The sequence below is a fragment of the Lithobates pipiens genome, unplaced genomic scaffold (genome assembly GCF_037356315.1).
Source record: "Lithobates pipiens isolate NorthernLeopardFrog02 unplaced genomic scaffold, aLitPip1_a1.2 Scaffold_16, whole genome shotgun sequence".
NCBI lineage: Eukaryota > Metazoa > Chordata > Amphibia > Anura > Ranidae > Lithobates > Lithobates pipiens.
This window is the reverse complement of record NW_027507748.1, coordinates 617,313,646-617,332,568: the sequence shown is the minus strand read 5'-3', so window position 1 is coordinate 617,332,568 and position 18,923 is coordinate 617,313,646. Positions and strand designations below refer to the sequence as shown.

At 42.2% G+C, this 18,923-nt stretch overlaps 1 protein-coding gene across 2 annotated transcripts in view; it reads left to right on the top strand.

The window, feature by feature from the left end:
• Positions 1-18,923, top strand: part of UBL3 (ubiquitin like 3) — a 222,597-nt gene that overhangs the window by 135,473 nt on the left and 68,201 nt on the right. For both annotated transcript variants that reach the window (XM_077484083.1, XM_077484084.1), the window contains one exon: positions 11,106-11,214. In XM_077484083.1, the coding sequence (XP_077340209.1) occupies positions 11,106-11,214 (109 nt within the window). The remainder of the gene's footprint in view (positions 1-11,105; positions 11,215-18,923) is intronic.

Sequence of the window (18,923 nt, the reverse complement as noted above, 5' to 3'; positions counted from 1 at the left end):
TTTAACCCTTTCATGGTGTTCTGGACTGCATTTCTGGAAATATAATGAACTTGATGTAAAAGCTGAGAGGGAAGAATGTTTTCTACAGCAACTAGTGAGATTGTAACTGCTATTTCTCTAATTAGGGCTAGAAAATGAAAGACCGGTTAGTACAAGCATCAGAGGCTTTATTTTTGTTCTGCTTGCATATAAAAGTGACGTTGGCATTCAGCAAATAACATAATACAGTAATTTACCTCTGTGTGTTGGCTGTGTAAGTCAACAGAAAGTTACCTTTCTAGTTTACAAAAGGTTTATCTTATCTATTATCACTGCCTAAAATATTTTTGGGATCCTATTTCGTAAGTGGACGTTCATAGTTGTATTTTACATTCAGCCCACAGACTAAACAAAAAAAAAAGACTAGTTAAACTGTCCACACAAATGAGGAGGGTGGAGAAATTCCCCATGATGGAACAATGTATTCTGACAGCGGCACATGCTACTGTCCAAATACACAGATCAGTGGCTGCAGCTGATCAATGGAAAATTTTCCAACATATTCCTTTGAAAAAAAAAATCCATTCAATAGTCAACTTCTGTGGGGTGGGGGAGGCCACACGCTTCTCAAAGTCAATCTATTGCCAACTTTAGACTCTGAGGTCTCCCTGAGGAGAGCAGAACATTGGAGGAGTTGAAGCTTATTCATTATTATTATACAGGATTTATATAGCGCCAACAGTTTATGCAGCACTTTACAATATAAAAAAGGAAACAATACAGTTATAATACAATAAAATACAAGGGAATTAAAAGGACCCTGCTCAGAAGCATTTACAATCTAATAGGCTGGGGCAGGTGGTACAAAAAGTTGTAACTGGGGAATGAACTGATGGAAGTGGTAGAAGATTTGTTGAGGACGTGATGGGCTTTCCTGAAGAGATGAGTTTTCAGGAATCACCTGCAGGTAGCAAGAGTAGGGAATAGCAGGACCGGTGGAGGTAGCGAGTTCCAGAGGGTGGGAGAGGCTCTGAAAAAATCCTGTAGATGAGCATGGGAGGAGGAGATGAGAGAGCTTGAGAGTAGGAGGTCTTGAGAAGAGCAGAAAGGATGATTTGGGTGATATTTGGAGACACGATTGGTGATGTAGCTCGGGGCAGAGTTGTGAATGGCTTTGTATGTTGTGATTAGCATTTTTAATTTAATTTGCTGGGTGATTGGGAGCCAGTGTAGGGATTGGAGGAGAGGGTTGGCAGACACTGAGAGGTTGATGAGGTGTACAAGTCTGGCAGCAGCATTCATGATAGACTGAAGAGGGGATAGCCTATGCAGAGGCAGGCCAATCAGCAGGGAGTTACAATAGTCAAGGTGAGAGACAACGAGGGAGTGAATAAGGAGCTTGGTGGTTTCATTTATTTAAAAAGGGGTGAATTTTAGAGATGTCAAAAGTTTACGGAATTCCCCTCCGTAACAACGATTGGATTTGGGGCTGAAATTACAAGTCAGAGTCTAGGATTACACCTAGTGCCCTGGCGTGAGGGGAGGGACTGATAGTTGCATTGTTGATTTTTGATGAAAAAGTCATGGGGGGGCACAGGCGGGGAAGAATATAGCTCAGTTTTGGAAAGATGTGTAGAGGTGCACCAAATGGAAATATATATAGATATATAGATATATTGTATTTGACACATATATATATATATATATATATATATATATATATATATAAATTGTATTTGACTTTTTAATTAATATCAATTTAAATGAATATGAATTTATTGTAGGCCATTATTGCCACCTTTAGCACAAGAAAAGCTCAAGAAAAATGTGTACACACTGGTCCATTGGGCTTCCATTGTGGTGTTAAAAATCCTGCTTGGGGCACTTTTGGTCAGTTAAAAAGATGCACAAAAAACACTCCTCCTAGTTCAAATGCAGTGAAAATGCAGCAAGAATGCATCATTAACGCACCCGTGTTATGTTTTTGATGTGGTTGCATAAGTGTGCACACCCTTAAACGAATACATTGTTGAAGCACCTTTTGGTTTTATTACAGCACTCATTCTTTTTGGGTATGAGTCTATCAACATGGGACATCTTGACTTGGCAATATTTGCCCACTCTTCCTTGGACATCTCCTGTGCACAGCCCTCTGCAGATAACCCCACAGGTTTTCAATCATATTCAGCTCTGGGCTTTGGCTGGTCCATTCCAAAACGTCAATCTTCTTCTGGTGAAGCCATTCCTTTGATTTGGATGTATGCTTTGGATCGCTGTTATGTTGAAAGATGTTCCCCTTCATGTATAGCTTTCTAGCAGAAGATTGAAGGTTTTCTGAATATAGTGACTGGTATTTGGAACTGTTCATACTTCCCTCTACCTTGACTAAGGCCCCAGTTACAGCTGAAGAAAAACAGGCCCAAAGCATAATGTTGCCAGAACCATGCTTCACTGTGGGTATGGTGTTCTTTTGGTGATGTGCAGTGTTGTTTTTGTGCCAAACATATCTTTTGGAATTATGGCTAAAAAGTTTAACCTTGGCTCCATCAGACCACACCCCATTTTCCACATGCTTTTGGGAGACATTTGCAAAATTTAGCCGGGCTTCAAAGTTTTGTTGATAAGAAAAGTTTTCGGTCTTGCCCCTCTACCCCATAGCCCAGACATGAGAAATACGGGAGATTGTTGTCGCATGTACCACACAGCCGTTATTTGACAGATATTTCTGCAGCTACTTTATTGTTGCTGTAGGCCTTTTGGCAGCCTCTCTGACCCGTTTTTCTTCTCGTCTTTTCATCAATTTTGGAGGGATGTCCAGTTCTTGGTAATGTCACTGTTGTGCCATATATTTCCACTTGATAATGACTGTCTTCACTGTGTTCCATGGTATATCGAATGCCTTGGAAATATTTTTGTACCCTTCTCCTGATTGATAAATAAGGCTTCATGCACGCTGGAGCTCATAAACTGCAGTTTATTGGAGTTTGGGGTTTTTTTTTTTTTTTTTAAAAGCCCATAAACTCCACTCTGTTAGGCTATGTGTCCATGCACACATGGACGTTTTTTAGCTTTAACCACTTGGGATCCGCGCTATTGCCAAATGACGGCATTAGCGCGGATCTACTTTTCCGGGACTACGTCTATTGACGTCGTCCCGGGTACGAGCGGCCTGCGCGCGCCCTGAGGGGCGCGCGCGGCGCGCTCTGTGATCGGCGAGTCCGTGAGACTCGCCTGATCACCGATCCGTGTAAGGGGTCGATCCCGACCCCTTATCACGTGATCAGCTGTCAGCCAATGACAGCTGATCATGTGATAGAACGGAGCCGGTAATCGGCTATTATTCCTCCTCGCGCTGACAGCGCGAGGAGAGAAAAAAAAGCCGATCACCGGCGGCCGTGATCGGGACATCAGTCCCGATCACGGCCAGCAATACAGCTGACCACCTGCCAGTGCCCACCTGCCCACCGCAGTGCCATCCTGAATAAAAGTAAGTGCCCCCCAGCAGTGCCCATAGTGCCCACAGTGCCACCCACAGTGCCACCTACAGTGCCCACAATGTGCCTCAAAGGTGCTGCACCCCAGTGCCGCCCATCAGTGCCCAGCAGTGCCGCCCATCAGTGCCCAGCAGTGCCGCCCATCAGTGCCCAGCAGTGCCACCTATCAGTGCCACCTATCAGTGCCCATCAGTCCCATCTGTCAGTGGTACCTATCAGTGCCCATCCGTGCCACCCAACCGTGCCACCCATCCATGCCATCTTATCTGTGCCCATCTTTGCCCATCAGTGCCGCCTTATCTGTGCCCATCGGTGCCGCCTTATCTGTGCCTATTAGTGCCGCCTTAACTATGCCTACCAGTGCCCACCAGTGCAGCCTATCAGTGCCCACCAGTGCAGCCCATCAGTGCCCACCAGTGCAGCCCATCAGTGCCCACCAGTGCAGCCCATCAGTGCCCACCAATGCAGCCCATCAGTGCCCACCAATGCAGCCATCAGTGCCGCCTAATCAGCGCACTTCAATGAAGGAGAAAAATGACCCGTTTGCAAAATTTTATAACAAACTATTAAAACCTGATTTTTTTTGTTTTTTTTTTTTGCATCTTTTTTTGTTTGTTTAGCAAAAAATAAAACTCCGAGCTGTAACTAAATACCACCAAAAGAAAGCTCTATTTGTGGGAAAAAAAATGATAAAAATTTCATTTGGGTACAGTGTTGTATGCCCGCGCAATTGTCATTCAAAGTGCATCAGCGCTGAAAGATGAAAATTGGTCTGGGACTGAGGGGGGTTTAAGTGCCCAGTAAGCAAGTGGTTAATGAGCAGTGGAGTTTATAGTTTTTTTTCTGAACGCCAGAAATTGGCATTCAAAGGGCTGTTTTTCACCACCAAAAAACGTCAAACGCTCATAAACACGCGTTAATTAGTGTTTGGCATTCTATTTTTTTTCAGTGCATTGTGGGAGTTTGGATTGCACTGTGGGATTTTTGGAGTGTCCCCTGTGAATTTTTATTGAAAATGCCCATAAACGCTAATGCTAATAAACGCTAGTACAAAACGCGGTTAAAAGCACGTTTTTCAACCAGCGTTTTCTGCCAGCAATCTGGTGTCCAGAAAAAGCTTTTTTGAGCTTCAGTGTGCATGGAGCCTCAGGCTTTAATCTTCTCTCTTTAGGAGCTATTCGCTCTTTTGGCAGCCGGTGATATGCGTGGCACATGCACTCTGAAGGAATGGGATATCCGTGCCATTCTTTAAGAGCGATGTGCCGTGGCCTTGACTCTGTGTGCGGAGTAACATCATAGGGCTCGGCCATTTAAGCTAGCGGAGCCCACGAAGGAAGACCGGGGGTAAAAATGGAGGCACTGTCCTCAGTGACAGCGCACCGCTGGAAGGATTTGTTATAGGGTTAGTGTTTCATAATGTGCTTGTATGCGATGCATACTAGCACAATATGCCATCGCCTTACCGGAAACTTTTTAATTATTTTCTTACATTTTTAAATACTGCAGCTTTAATACTACTTTAACTGTTTCCTAATCTATTGCACGTATTGAACTGGACATGTTGAGAAAAGCAGTGGAGTATAATAACAGTTTTAATTTAAATAAGTGCCAGCCTGCCCCTCCTTTCTCCATCACAGGGGTTGATTTACTAAAGGCAAAAATACCTTGCAGTTGCTCGAGAGCTTTGTAAATGAGCAGAAGCGCTGCTGACTTCCATCGTCCAATCACGTGCAAGCAAATTTTTTTAATTTTGTCAACTGGTGTCCGAGCCTAAACATAGCAGTAACATCCCCTCTTTCATCATGTGAGAGTGCTTGGGCCTAGCAGTTAGCCTCTGTGGCCTGAGCAGTGTACCATGGTGAATGTAACATGCCTTGGCAGCAGGGATCACTGTAGCGATATCAGTGATTCAGGAAGTCGGGATGACAATGTCTCTTTAAAGAGTAACTCAACTTTTATTGGGGGAAAAAACATTGTTTTGGGTGATCTATGTACATTGCAAGGTCTGCTTCAGTTGAACTTTAGCACAAATCCCGGACGAGCCCCCAACTGTTTTTGTTTTTGTCTGTCTAGTAAGACTACTTTGTGATATAAGCAAGGAAGCTCAGACCTCTACCGTGTATTTAATGTGCTTTTACTATAGAGAAATGCTGTACATACAAAACTATTACAATATTAGGAATACAATACAAGACTGACAGATATAACAAGCAAGATGCCTAGCAAATGAGCTATAACTATGGTCTGTAAACGGTAGATATATGCTTAAAAGTTACTTAACCTCAGGTTACTGTGTGTTCATGCTCTTCGTAGCCAATGAGGACTCATGCTGTAAGCAGTTGCTGGAGATCGGATCAAAGCGTCTTCAGGTATCTTTTTTGTTTTTTCTGCCCGGCAAAGACCTTCCTTGGTGTTAAGGCATTATGGAGTCCTCTCCGTCAGCTTATGCCTGACAACCTTTTATTGGAAAGTTTCAGGTTGTCGAGCTTTTTGTCGACTATGATTATAAACTTGTTTACTGTAGTTACAGAACAGACTGCTCCAACTACCATGCCCACATGGGTGTGACCCCCTTTGGAAAACTGAGCTTAATGGGAGAAGCATTCTCCAATTCACCCTTTTAGATGGCACTTTTGTATGATACCATAGGTTATGTGTCAGAAAAGCCAAGCTATTTGCCCAAGTTACAGACTTGTTTACTGTAGTTACAGAGACAATAAAAACATCTGTCAACTGACTTGATCCAGGGACAGGGATACCCGCGATCGTCTCACGGGGAGGCTGAGTGGCGAGATGCCGTTGTAAACAGCATCTCCCCGTTCTGCCTAGCAACAAGTGACGCTGATCTCTGCTCCATGTGATTGGAGCAGAGATCAGTGTTCACTAACGCAAAGCTCAGCCCCCACACTTAGTAACACGCCCCTAGGAACACTTAACCCCTACACTGCCACCCCCTGGTTAACCCCTTCACCGCCAGTGTTATTTACACAGGAATCAGTGCATTTGTATAGCACTGATTGCTGTATAAATGACAATGGTCCCAAAAATGTCCGATGTGTCCGCCATAATGTCGCAGTCACAATAAAAATCGCTGACTGCTGCCATTACTAGTAAAAAAAAATTATAAAAATGCCATAAAACTATCCCCTATTTTGTAAACGCTATAACTTTTGCGAAAACCAATCAATAATCGCTTATTGTGATTTTTTTTATTTTATTTTTTTACCAAAAATATGTAGAAGAATATGTATTGGCTTAAACTGAGGGAAAAAAAACATTTTTTATATACTTTTTGGGGGATATTTATTATAACAAAAAGTACAAAATAATGCGTTTTTTCAAAATTGACACTCTATTTTTGTTTATAGCGCAAAAAATTAAAACCACAGGGGTGATCAAATACCACCAAAAGAAAGCTCTATTTGTGGGGAAAAAAAGGACGTCAATTTTGTTTGGGAGCCACGTCGCACGACCGCTCCAATTGTCAGTTAAAGTGGCGCAGTGCCGAATTCGTAAAAAGTGGTCTGGTCTTAAGCCAGCAAAATGGTCCGGTCTGAAAGTGGTTAAGTGTTATGCCCTGTACACATGGTCGGACGTTCCGACCACAAAATCCGTCAGATTTTTTTAGACTGATTTTTTTCGAAACTGGTGTTGCATACACACGGTCGGACAAAGTTGTTGGAAAATCTGATTGTTTAGAACGTGATGACCGTTCGTTGTGACGGGACTACGTTGCGGCTAGTAGCCAATAGCTTTGGTCTCGTAATTTGATCTGAGTATGCGTGGCACTTTGTCCGATCGGAATTCTCTACAAATGATTGGAAAAAGTCTGATCGGATTTTGTTGCCGGAAAATTTGAGGTCCTGCTCTCAAATGTTTTCCGTCGGAAATTCCGACAGGAGGACCCCACACACAATTGGATTTTCCGACAATATAATCCAATCGGACCTTTTCCATCGGAGTTTCCAACCGTGTGTACAGGGCATAAGGATTTGATTGGGTATTGGGAGTGCTTTAGCTTTAGGGTGCACGTTGCAAACTACATACACTCTAGTGAACTGTAGAGTTTACCCTATAGTTTTGGAGCTAACAAAAAACTTACCATGGAGTTAATGAAAGAGTTCATTGCAAAAAATAATTCCATATATAAAGTGAAAGAAGCCTGGAGCTGATAATGGGAAGTATTGCATAGGTTTTATGGTGAGCTTAGATAATAGGACAGTGGGAAGGGGGTGGGAGGACTAAAATAATTTGGGGTACCTAGCAGTCTGCATTTCTGTGTTGACCTGCATTTTACCAATCAAGTCATCTGCATGGGGTCTTTACAAAAAAACAAAAAACAGCTACTTTTGCCTTTAATAACCTCACGCATTAACACAAAGCAACACATGCATTTTCAAGTTCATCTAGTATAAATGAACCCTAACCTTTGTTTCATTAGTAAAAGTCTGAACTGTTTAGGTCAGCTATATGTGTCTGCATGTGACTTAATTTTTGTGCACTGGTTTAAGGCATTATTACACGTTTACAGTGTGCAGTATGATCTATAGAAGCCTGAACACTAATGAAGTGAGGATGATCGATGAGCAGCTTTGTAAATTTAAGAAAGAATGTGTTTCCCCCCCTTGGCCTTTGGGTTTAGTAGTAATCCAGGTCGGTGATCTTTGATCTGGTGCAGCTGACATCCTCTGTGACACGCTGTTCGTGGTCACTTGGCGTCTGGGCCTTTATGTTATTACTTCTGACATTTCAATCACAGTACGGCCTTCATCTCTAGTGAGAGCAGTTTATATTTTCACAAGTATATTTTCTTAAATGTTTTAGTGTTTGAGGTCTTGACATAGATTTGTTACAAGAGTCTGATCAAAGCTGCTTGGAGCTGTATGTTACAAGTGAGGGGTTGACCATTTTTATAACATTCAGCAGCCAATTGATTCTACAGAAAAAAATCCCAGTATTGAGCTGAAAATGGCATATGGGTGTTAGTCTTTGTGACTGGGCCTGGTGCGTACCGGACATCTTTTACAATTTACTGGGGTCTGTAGTCCTGTTTTATTGAGGAAAGTGGAAATTGGCAATTTCTTTTTTTTTTTTTTTTTTTAAACTGCAATCATTTTTTAGATTGTTTGTACTGTCTCCAAAGGGAGTACTGGGTACTTGTAGTCAGTGCCCACCCAATGCCCACTAACTGGCAATTATAAAAGGGAGTATTGAGCTTTACATTAATGGGAACTTGAAGTTCTATATGCAGAGTCCAAGGTCAATATCCCAGTAACTTTAATCACTTCCTTTTGCAGAAGAATGTTCACAGAGCTAACAAGACATGTCTTAAAGGAGTTGTAAAGGCAGAAGATTTTTTGTCTTAATACATTCTATGCATTAAGATAAAAAGCTCTCTGTGTGTAGCAGCCTCCCCAGCACCCCCTAATACTTAACTGAGCCCAATATCTGTCCAGTGATGTCCACAAGTCCCTTGGCCATCTGGGACTCCCCTCCTGGTTGGCTGACATACAGCAGTGGCACCTTTGGCTCCCATGGCTGTCAATCAAAGTTGACCAATCAGGAGAGAGCGGGGGCAGGGCAGAAGAGGAGAAAGAGGAACCCGAGAAGAGGAGGATCTGGCTTGCTCTGTGCAAAACCACTGCAACAGAGCAGTTTTTTTTAAATGAGACTTTAAAAATCACTAACATAGCTTCATGTAACTTCGTAATGACCCTGTGCTTTAATGCCAGAAGGCAGAGCGGCTTTCCCATCCTATGACCACTGTGTTTGGCTCTCTCAGCATTCACATGATTGGGAGCTCATCCTGCTGGTTCCTGATCAGAGGCCGTGACCAAGAGCTGTCGGACACATATGCTGGGTATTAAGTTTCCCTATTCCTGCCAGCGCGTATATGCTCTATGCAGTTGGGAAGACATTAAAGTAAAACTGCCCAGACTGTGCACACTAAAGTATTTTTACATTTTCTGAACAAGCGGTAAAAGTATTTAAGGCTGCATTCACACCTGAGCCTAGCATTTTCAAGCAGAAAATTGTGCGATTTTGCTGCGTTTTTTGCTGCATTTTTTTACCGTGATTTGCCATGTTTTTGTGCAGGGCAAAAGGTCACCAATGTTAAAAGAAGAAAAACGCCCAAATCTGCTCAATTCGAGCGACAAAAAAGGGTCCGGAACTTGTTTGAGCTTCAGGCGTTCAGCTTCAGGTGACATGGAGTGGAGATGTGAACCATCTCCCTTGAGAATAATAGAATTTTTCCCCTCTAGTGTTTTGTAGCTTCAGGCTTCAAGCTACAAAACGCTCAGGTGTGAATGGGGTCTTAAGGTTCACACTTATGCGACTTGGATTTGGTTTTTCTCCGCATCCAATTGGCACAGCAGGAGATTGTGACTGGCTCTCTATGGAGCCGGTTCATACATCTCTGCAGCGGCTCCAATGCGAACGGCACAGAAGCCCTGTGCGCCTTTCGGTCCGTCTCAGGTCTGAATTTGTGTTTGAAATCAAACCTAAAGCGGTGAATGGAGAAGCACCGGACTCCTGCTGTGAGCCGCTGCATGTTCTAGTGTGAACCCAGCCTGCAACAAGTCCTCATTCCCCTCTGCAGCTATTGACATTGTGGAAAAATTTGTTTTCACAGTCCACTGCAAACAAATGGTAAAGGTTTCTAAAGCTGTTAATAACTGAGACTAGCAGATTCTTTGTTGTGACCTTTGACCTTCCAGGGATGGCTTGTCTGAAGGCTGCTGTTCCCACTAGTTAAGGATTTCTATATAACCCACACAAAGTGTATTCACACCAAGTTTTTGGACAATTAATACACTTTTGTATGAAGTAGCAATTAGAGCTAAAGGTTTTTTTTTTTTTTTTTTTTTGGGGTGTGGGGGTTGCAGCACCTTAGGTATACATAAGTGTGCATCCCATTACCTTACCTGCAAGTGTCTGCTTCTGCTAAAAATGATCCCTGCAGTGTTTCCTTCCCAGCTGCTGAATACTGCCATTCCTATTGCTCATATTACTGAACTCCCACGATGCATCGTGCTCTGTGAATGGGCATTCAATTTACATTTTCCTTCTCCATTCACAGAAAGCGATGCATTGTGAGACAATAACAGTAGGAGTTGTGTGACTGGTGGAGAAAGCAGAAGGGGGCGGGTGGCAAAACTGTCCTCAGTAGCGGCTCCTGTTTTTAACCTACAGCACCAGAAAACAAAGGCACAGGGTAGTGTCTGGCAGATGTAAAGTAGACCCTGCAAGGAAGCCAAAGCCTGCAGGTAACGGGATACACACAAATGCACTTAAATGTTATATTCAGTCCCATAGCCATACACAAAGGATAAAGGGCGATCTCAAAAAAACATCCTTTTAAGAATTTGAGGGTCCACGTATAAATTGCTAAACTAAACCGACAGTGCTATGTGTTGCTACTCCACTATTAAAACCAAACGAAAAATGCTATTCAATTTGTATAATTTCTATGCCTTTCAAAAAATATATTATAAATGTATATATATTTTTTTAATCCTATATCTGTTTTAACCCAAATTGCTTCCATCCTAATGTATTGAGTTGTAAGTTTCCACTGTTACTCATGCTTTTAATTAACATCAGTCCTAAATTTCTTAATTTCATTTGCAGATTAATTTACGCCTTATCTTGGTAAGCGGCAAGACAAAAGAGTTTCTCTTTTCTCCAAATGATTCAGCGGCAGACATCGCAAAACATGTCTACGATAACTGGCCTATGGGTAAGTGAAGTGAAGATCCTTTCCTGCTGTGTACATATGTCTCTTTTATGTATTTTGGATGACACTGGGATAATTCCTTATTAAGGGATTAGTTCTCCTAACCACTAGTACATAAAGTAACACTAAACTGGTTAAAAATAAGTATTTATATTTAAAGTGTTACTAAACCCACAACAGTAAAATCAGTCTGTATATGCAGTAAAGAATGCTAGTTGTATTCACTGTGGAACCTAAGGGGTTAATCCTACGCGTTGTGTAAAAAGGCTATTTGATCCTGTATGCATAGATCCTCCCCTTCTTGCATTGTCTCCAAAACATGTTTTGGATAAGACAGAGTAAGTGGAGTCAGGATGCACATGCTCAGTTTGGTGTGTATTGCTAGATAGTTTGCTTTTTGTTTTTCTTGGGAGAGTGCATATAATCAGCCCAGAGCCAAACAGCACTGTCCAGACAAAGTCAGGGGTTATGAAGCCACATTGGACAGCCAGAGGATAATAAAAACTCCTCCACGAGAAAAAGCAGTTTATATTTACTAAAATATTTGCATTTCCATACTCTGCATTCACTATATCTGGTCTCCCACAGTACACAGAGTCCTGGGTTTAGTAACACTTTCAGTATGTATTCTTAACATAAGACTCATGCACTGGACGTTATAAAAAAGCCAGTAATGTTGGTTGTAGACAGCTATTGAGTGAGTTTTTCAGCGTTTTTACTTATTTTTATTTTTTTGTGTGTTTTTTGTGTTTTTTCGATGTAGTGTGTTTGGTTTTGTGTAAAAAATAAAAATAAAAAAAATACTCCCATGAAAACTTATGGCTCAAAACACTGATAAACACTGAATATCTGCATTCAGGGCTCGACAAAACCCGGGTGCCAGGTCGCATTTGCAACTAGAATTAGCGACCTGGCGCCTGGGGCAGCACAGCTGGTGGTATCCTGTCTCCGTGGACCCCCCTGGCGTGATCGCGTCGGGCTGTGCCGCTGGCGGCCGGTAATTGAGGCCTCGGCTTTGAGGCCTTCTGTGATCCTATGGTTCCTTCTGGAATCTGGCGCCCTCTTGTGGTGACTGTTGGAATGACAACCAGCAATGCTAATGGAGCTTCCCCTGCCTGCCAGCCTATCTCCTTCCCTTTACTTAGACCCCCTAAACATTATATATATTTTTTATTTTAACACCCTAGAGAATAAAATGGTGGTCGTTGCAATACTGTCTGTCACACCGCTTACGAGCGCACTTTTTTGGGGGAAAAATAATTTATTTAATAAAAAAAAATAAGACAACAGTAAAGTTAGCCCATTTTTTTTTTTATATTGTGAAAGATAATGTTGCGCCGAGTAAATCGATACCCAACATGTCATGCTTTAAAATTGCGCCCGCTCATGGAATGGCGACAAACTTTTACCCTTTAAAATCTCCATAGGCGACGTTTAAAAAACTCTACAGGTTGCACGTTTTAAGTTACAGAGGAGGTCTAGGGCTAGAATGATTGCTCTTGCTCTACCGATTTGCAGCGATACCTCACATGTGTGGTTTGAACACCGCTTTCATATATGCGTTCGCTTCTGCACGCAAGCTTGGCGGGACAGGGCACGTTTACAATTTTTTTTTTTCTTCTTATTTTAACTTTTTTATTTTTATTTTTTTCACTGTTCTTTTAAAAAAAATATTTGTGTCACTTTTATTCCTATTACAAGGAATGTAAAAATCCCTTGTAATAGAAAAAAGCATGACAGGTCCTCTTTTATATATGAGATCTGGGGTCAGAGAGACCTCACATTTCATATTTACACTTTACAATTTAAAAAAATTTGTCATTTGAAAAAAATAAAAAAAATTAAATGTCCCTCTAAGAGCTATGGGCAATGACTTGGAGACAGGTGGGGGGCTGTGGGCGCTATCTTCCCCTCACTCGTCTCCATGTCAGGCCAAGGACAGGTGCAGATCGCCGTCACGGAGCTGGCTCCTAGATTCCAAGCAAATTTGTCAACCCCTGTCTGCATTTTTCTGCAGTGGTTTTCAGCTTTTATCAGAGTTAGAGCTGTTTTACAGCTGAAAAACTCCCTCAAAACCCACTAGATCTGTTTTTTTGTTTCCAGCCAGAAAACACCCCAAAAACTGCTGATAACTGCCTATGGGTGCATGGACACATAGGATAACATGGTTGGGAGTTTGCTAACTGCAGAAGAAAACATCTGAAGCCAAAAACCCGATAGAACACTTTTGGGATGAATTAAAGTAGACTGCGAGTCAGGCCTTATCGTCCAACATCATCAATGCATGACCTCACAACTGCACTTCTGGAAGAATGGTCAAACAATCCCATAAACTTGCTTCTAACCCTTGTGGACAGCCTTCCCACAAGAGTTGAAGCTGTTATGGCTGAAAAGAGTGGGCCAACTCAATAGTGAACCCTACGGACTAAGACTGGGATGCCATTAAAGAGGAAGTAAACCCTGATGAGTTTACTTCCTCTTTGATTCCCTGCAAAGGTAAAGCATTATGTGTCACTTACCTGACACAGGAGCGAGCGATGTCTCCGCTGTCCCCTGTAGTCCGGAGCATCCATCTTCTCGGTGGGTCTCGCTGCTCCGTCGCTGTCATTAGTCGAAGCCACAGTGACGTCACTCATGCGCATGCGCACGGGAGCCGCTACTCGTGGCAAATCGCCGTTGACAGCGGCGCGCTCAGTGCACCTGCACTACGTAGACATCGGTGCCTGTCTTTCGGCAAATATCTAAACCGTGTAGGTTTAGGAGATATTTCTTGGACCTACAGGTAATCCCTTAATCTAGGCTTACCTGTAGGTCAAAGTGGTTTGTAAGGGTTTACAACCACTTTAAGTTCATGTAAAGGCAGGTGTCTCAATACTTTTGACAATATAGTTGTCATGAGAAGAGGAACATATGAGAAATATTCCAGTTGGGATTCTAGTTCTCATGGCCCTGTTGATGAGGGATTTCACCCACTTTGGAGTGATTTTAATCGGCTTCCATCAAAAGGACATGTTGTAAATTTTCTATGCCTATCAGTAGCTGCAGTCAATCGGGCATAGCCAGCTGTATTTGTCTTGATATCCTTAAGTTTGCCATACACCCACAGATTGCTCCATCTATGCTAAACTGTGCAGGTGGAAAAATCTCCTCCTGCCTCTGTTGTATCCCGAATACCCAAGCAGCGACTGCATCTGATTGAAAAGAGGTGCTTTTCAGCTAACAAATTTTTCCTTTGGTTCTTCAGTGGAAGAATGCTGACAGGTCCCCCCAATGATCACATTTCGGCCGGTTCATTAGTGTCTGGGTAGCTTTAGGTATTCCTCTAACTTTGTGCTCTGGCCCAACCTCTGTTGATATTCCACAGTCCAGCTATGATTCTCAGTAACTTAAATAGTGTGCGTTGTGAGGAATGGACCAAACTGAATTTATTTAAATAGCCTGAGACTTCTCACAGGTACACTTTTTATATACAAATACGTTTTTTGTTTTTTTTTCCCCCTTATTTGTTGGGTTTAAATACGTATTATTATTGCAATAGAGGCAGCATTAGACATTATTACAGTATATGTTCTGTGCTTCGGGGCTGTGAAATATTGGATTAAAAGATTATTGCAGTTATTATTTGTTTTGGATGGTATGATTTTTTTTTTTACAGGAAATGCCATTTTTTAAGTAGCACACTGCCCTATAAAGTATTCGAACTTCCAGCTCTAACTGGTGTTGACCTATGCCTGAGGAAGTAGGGCAAGGCGCTTAGCCAAGCACTATAAAAATAAGTCCCTTCTATAATGTGGTTTCACTTTACAGTCAGTTCCTTTGCTCTGTTAAAGGTTTTGACTCATTGCCCTGACTTACAAATACTTTATTATGCTGTTTTTGTCTTTAAAATAAATTTTTTAGTTCATTTTTTTTTTTTTAAATGCATTTCAGATAAAATGGAATAGGTTTAGATCCTTTGTTGGGAAGAGTTACTCTCATAATCTGTACAGCAGACCACTGTGAAAATGAAAATCACCACCTAGATGGTACATATAGCAATAAAATCCCCTGGCTAAATGATTGCCAAATTTCGTCCATTGGACCACTTTGTACTGCATTGCCCCAACTATGCCAAGACCAGGGCCTTATGAAAACATCCACACCTATGAGCATGTTTTGACTTAAAGTGGTTGTAAAGGTATTTTTTTTTAAATGACAAACATGTTATACTTACCTCCACTGTGTAGCTCGTTTTGCACAGTGGCCCCTAACCTGCTCTTCTGGGGTCCCTCAGCAGCTGTCTCGGCTCCCTGCCGCAAGTACTTCTCACGTTCATGCGAGCTCCCTCGCATGGGGAGGAGTGGTTGCGGGCGCGCTCCCATTATACAGCCGGTGGCCATAGCCGCTCACTGTATCACTCGGCCTCGCCGCGTCATTGGATGTGATTGATAGCAGCATGAGCCAATGGCTGCTCTGCTTTCAATCCATCCACTGTAACCAATGAACGGCCAGGCTGAGCGGTGAAGAGGATGTCGGGGGGCGAGTGTGGGACTTTTGAAGGGTCAGGTAAGTAAAACAGGGGGGCTGGGGGGGCTGGCATTGTCTGATGTTTTTTCACCTTAATGCATAGAAGGCATTAAGGTGAAAAAACGTTTACCTTTACAACCCCTTTAAGGATTCTTCTAAGTAGAAAGGAAACCACCCTCGGTGAAAAGGGTTAGTTTTAAAAATTTTGGAGTTGTCTAATAAAGCCTCATTGCCTTTTCACCATCAACAGTATTTCCTATTCCATGCCGGGTAACAAGACACCACTCCATGCCCCAATGGTTGCAGTGAATAGCAAAGCCCACACCAACCTAGACCATTCTGGCATGTTTTCTTTAGCACGGAGGTGACACCCAGATACTGACAACTAAGCATACAAATTTAAGGCCAACATGTTGGCTTCACGTTGCATTTTTTACGCTAAACACCACTTACACAGTGTCCTGCCAAGTGAGGTTCCCTTGTATTCTTCCTTTTTTGTGGATCAATTTTTGCATTCTCTGGCTGGTGATTCTTACCAAAAGCAGGAGCGTAATGCTAAAGATAACATTGTTCTGAACATCAGGGACTTTGAAGTTTGAACGTTATAATGGGAAAATGTGATATGAGGCAAATCAGGATGGTAGCAGCCACGTTCAAAGGATATACTGTAGATAACAATGCAATTTTCTTAAAGTGAAAACAATGTTTTTGGTTACTTTTTTTGAGTACATTTTCATACATTACGAAGGATTTCCGAAATACTGTGGGTTTATCTAAGGAGACTGCAAAAATTGCTCTCTTTCAGACACAGCTATCTCTCTGCATCTTTGTACTGAGTAGGTAGAAACCGTAAAAAAAAAAAAAAAAAAAAAAAAAAAAAACCCACCTCCTTAACTACTTAACCCCGGACCATTTTGCAGCTAAAGGACCATATCCCTTTTTGCGATTCGGCACTGCGTCCCTTTAACTGACAATTGCGACGTGGCTCCCAAACAAAATTGGCGTCTTTTTTTCCCCCCCACAAATAGCGCTTTTCTTTTGGTGGTATTTGATTACCTCTGCGTTTTTTTTATTTTTTGCGCTATGAACAAAAATGAAGCATACATTTTGAAAAAAATTCAATATTTTTTACTTTTTGCTATAATATCCCCAAAAATATATATTTTTTTTAAATGTTTTTTTCCTCAGTTTAGGCCGATACATATTCTTCTAGATATTTTTGGTAAAAACGAAATAAGTGTTTATTGATTGGTTTGTGTAAAAGTTATAGCATCTACAAAATAGGGTATAGTTTTATGGCATTTTTATTAATATTTTTTTTATTTACTAGTAATGGCGGCGATCAGCAATTTTTATTGTGACTGCGACATTATGGCGGACACAGACAATTTTGACATATTTTTGGGACCATTGGCATTAATACATCAATCTGTGTGATTAAAAATGCATTGATTACTGTAAAAGTCACTGGAAGTGAAGGGGTTAACTCTAGGGGGCAGTAAAGGGGTTTAGTGTGACCTAATGTGTTTCTTACTGTAGGGGGCGTGGTTTGACGTGTGATGTCACTGATCGTTTCCTATGACAGGGAACAGACTATCAGTGGCAGGCTTAGTAAGAAGCCCAGGGAGAGGTTTGTTTACACTTACCTCTCCCCATTCTTCAGCTCTGTGACCCGATCGCGGACACTGGTGGCAATTGGGTCTGTGGGAGCAGTCACAGAGCTCAGTACCAGGTTGTGAGCATGGCAGCGCACGCGACCCACTACTGGGCTCTTAAAGGGCAACGTACCTGTACGTCCTTGTGCCCAGCCGTGCCATTCTGCCGACGTATATCGGCGTGAGGCAGTCCTTAAGTGGTTGAAGTGATAATTTTTTTCACTTTCTGAATTGGTATTTGTTGTTAGCTGGGATTATATATTCCATTTATTACAGGTACTTATATAGTGGTATCAATTTTTGCAGTGCTTTACATATATATATTGTACAGTCACATCTGTCCCTGCCCCACTGTCCACTGGCTGGCCGAAGACCCAAACAAAGACGATGCTTTGTTTGGGTCTCGGATCTAGTAATCCAGAAGCGATGTCGTGACATCACTTCCTGGATTACTGGCATCTTAAAGTGGTTGTAAACCCTTACAACCCACTTTGACCTACAGGTAAGCCTAGATTAAGGCTTACCTGTAGGTCCAAGAAATATCTCCTAAACCTATACAGTTTAGGAGATATTTCCAAAAAGACAGACACCGCTGTCTACGGCGCATGCACGCAGCGGCGCACTGGGCAGGCCGCAGATCGCGGCGGTATGCCACGAGTGTCGGCTCCCGTGCGCATGCGTGGGAGTGACGTCATTGCTGCTCCGGCGAATCACAGCGCCGGAGCTGCAAGACCCGGAAGTCACTCCAGAATTCCATGGCAGCTGCAGACATGAAGACGGAGGACCGCTTCAGGGGCTTCGTTCTCAGGTAAGTTATTCATAATGAGCTAGTATGCTATGCATAATAGCTCATTATGCCTTTGCCTTGCAGGTTGCTTCCCCCCCCCTCCCATGGGTTTACAACCACTTTAAAGGCACCGGTTTTAAAAAATAAAGTATTCAAAAACGCGGGTCTTTACGCTTTGAATACTTTGAAGTGCAAAGAAGGGGTTTGGGGTCTTCAGTGTCGTCACATGAACAGATATAATAGAATATTTACAAAACGTCAGTGGTGTGCTCAGTTTTGTGAGATTCTGTATATATTATATTATTATTTTTTTATTTAACGCTTCTAGATGCAAACGTGGCTAAACTGACGTTTTTAAGTGTCGGTTTCTAGCTGTCAAGTTAAATTGTTCAGGAGAGGTTAAACAAAGTCCCATGTACATGAAGCCTAAGACGCTCAAAGCCATAATTGCTTTGTTAATGGTGTTCCTACCCGTTATGTGCTCACCCCTTGTATTTGTTGTGATATTTCACATGGTTGGAACATTCAGCAGTATCTCCAGCCTGCCCTTTGTGTGACTCTGATGGGACTGCTCTCCATTACCAAGTTCAGGCTTGCAGGATGAGTTGTGTGCACTTCACTTATGTCTGTAGTGTCGGAATTGCTCCCTACACTGGAATTAAGAGTTTGCAATACCAAGCACTTTCATTCATGTTTTAATTCTGAGCGTTGTACGGTGTGGCAGCTTGGTGCTGTTCCAACTGTCATCTTACATTTTTCAAGTT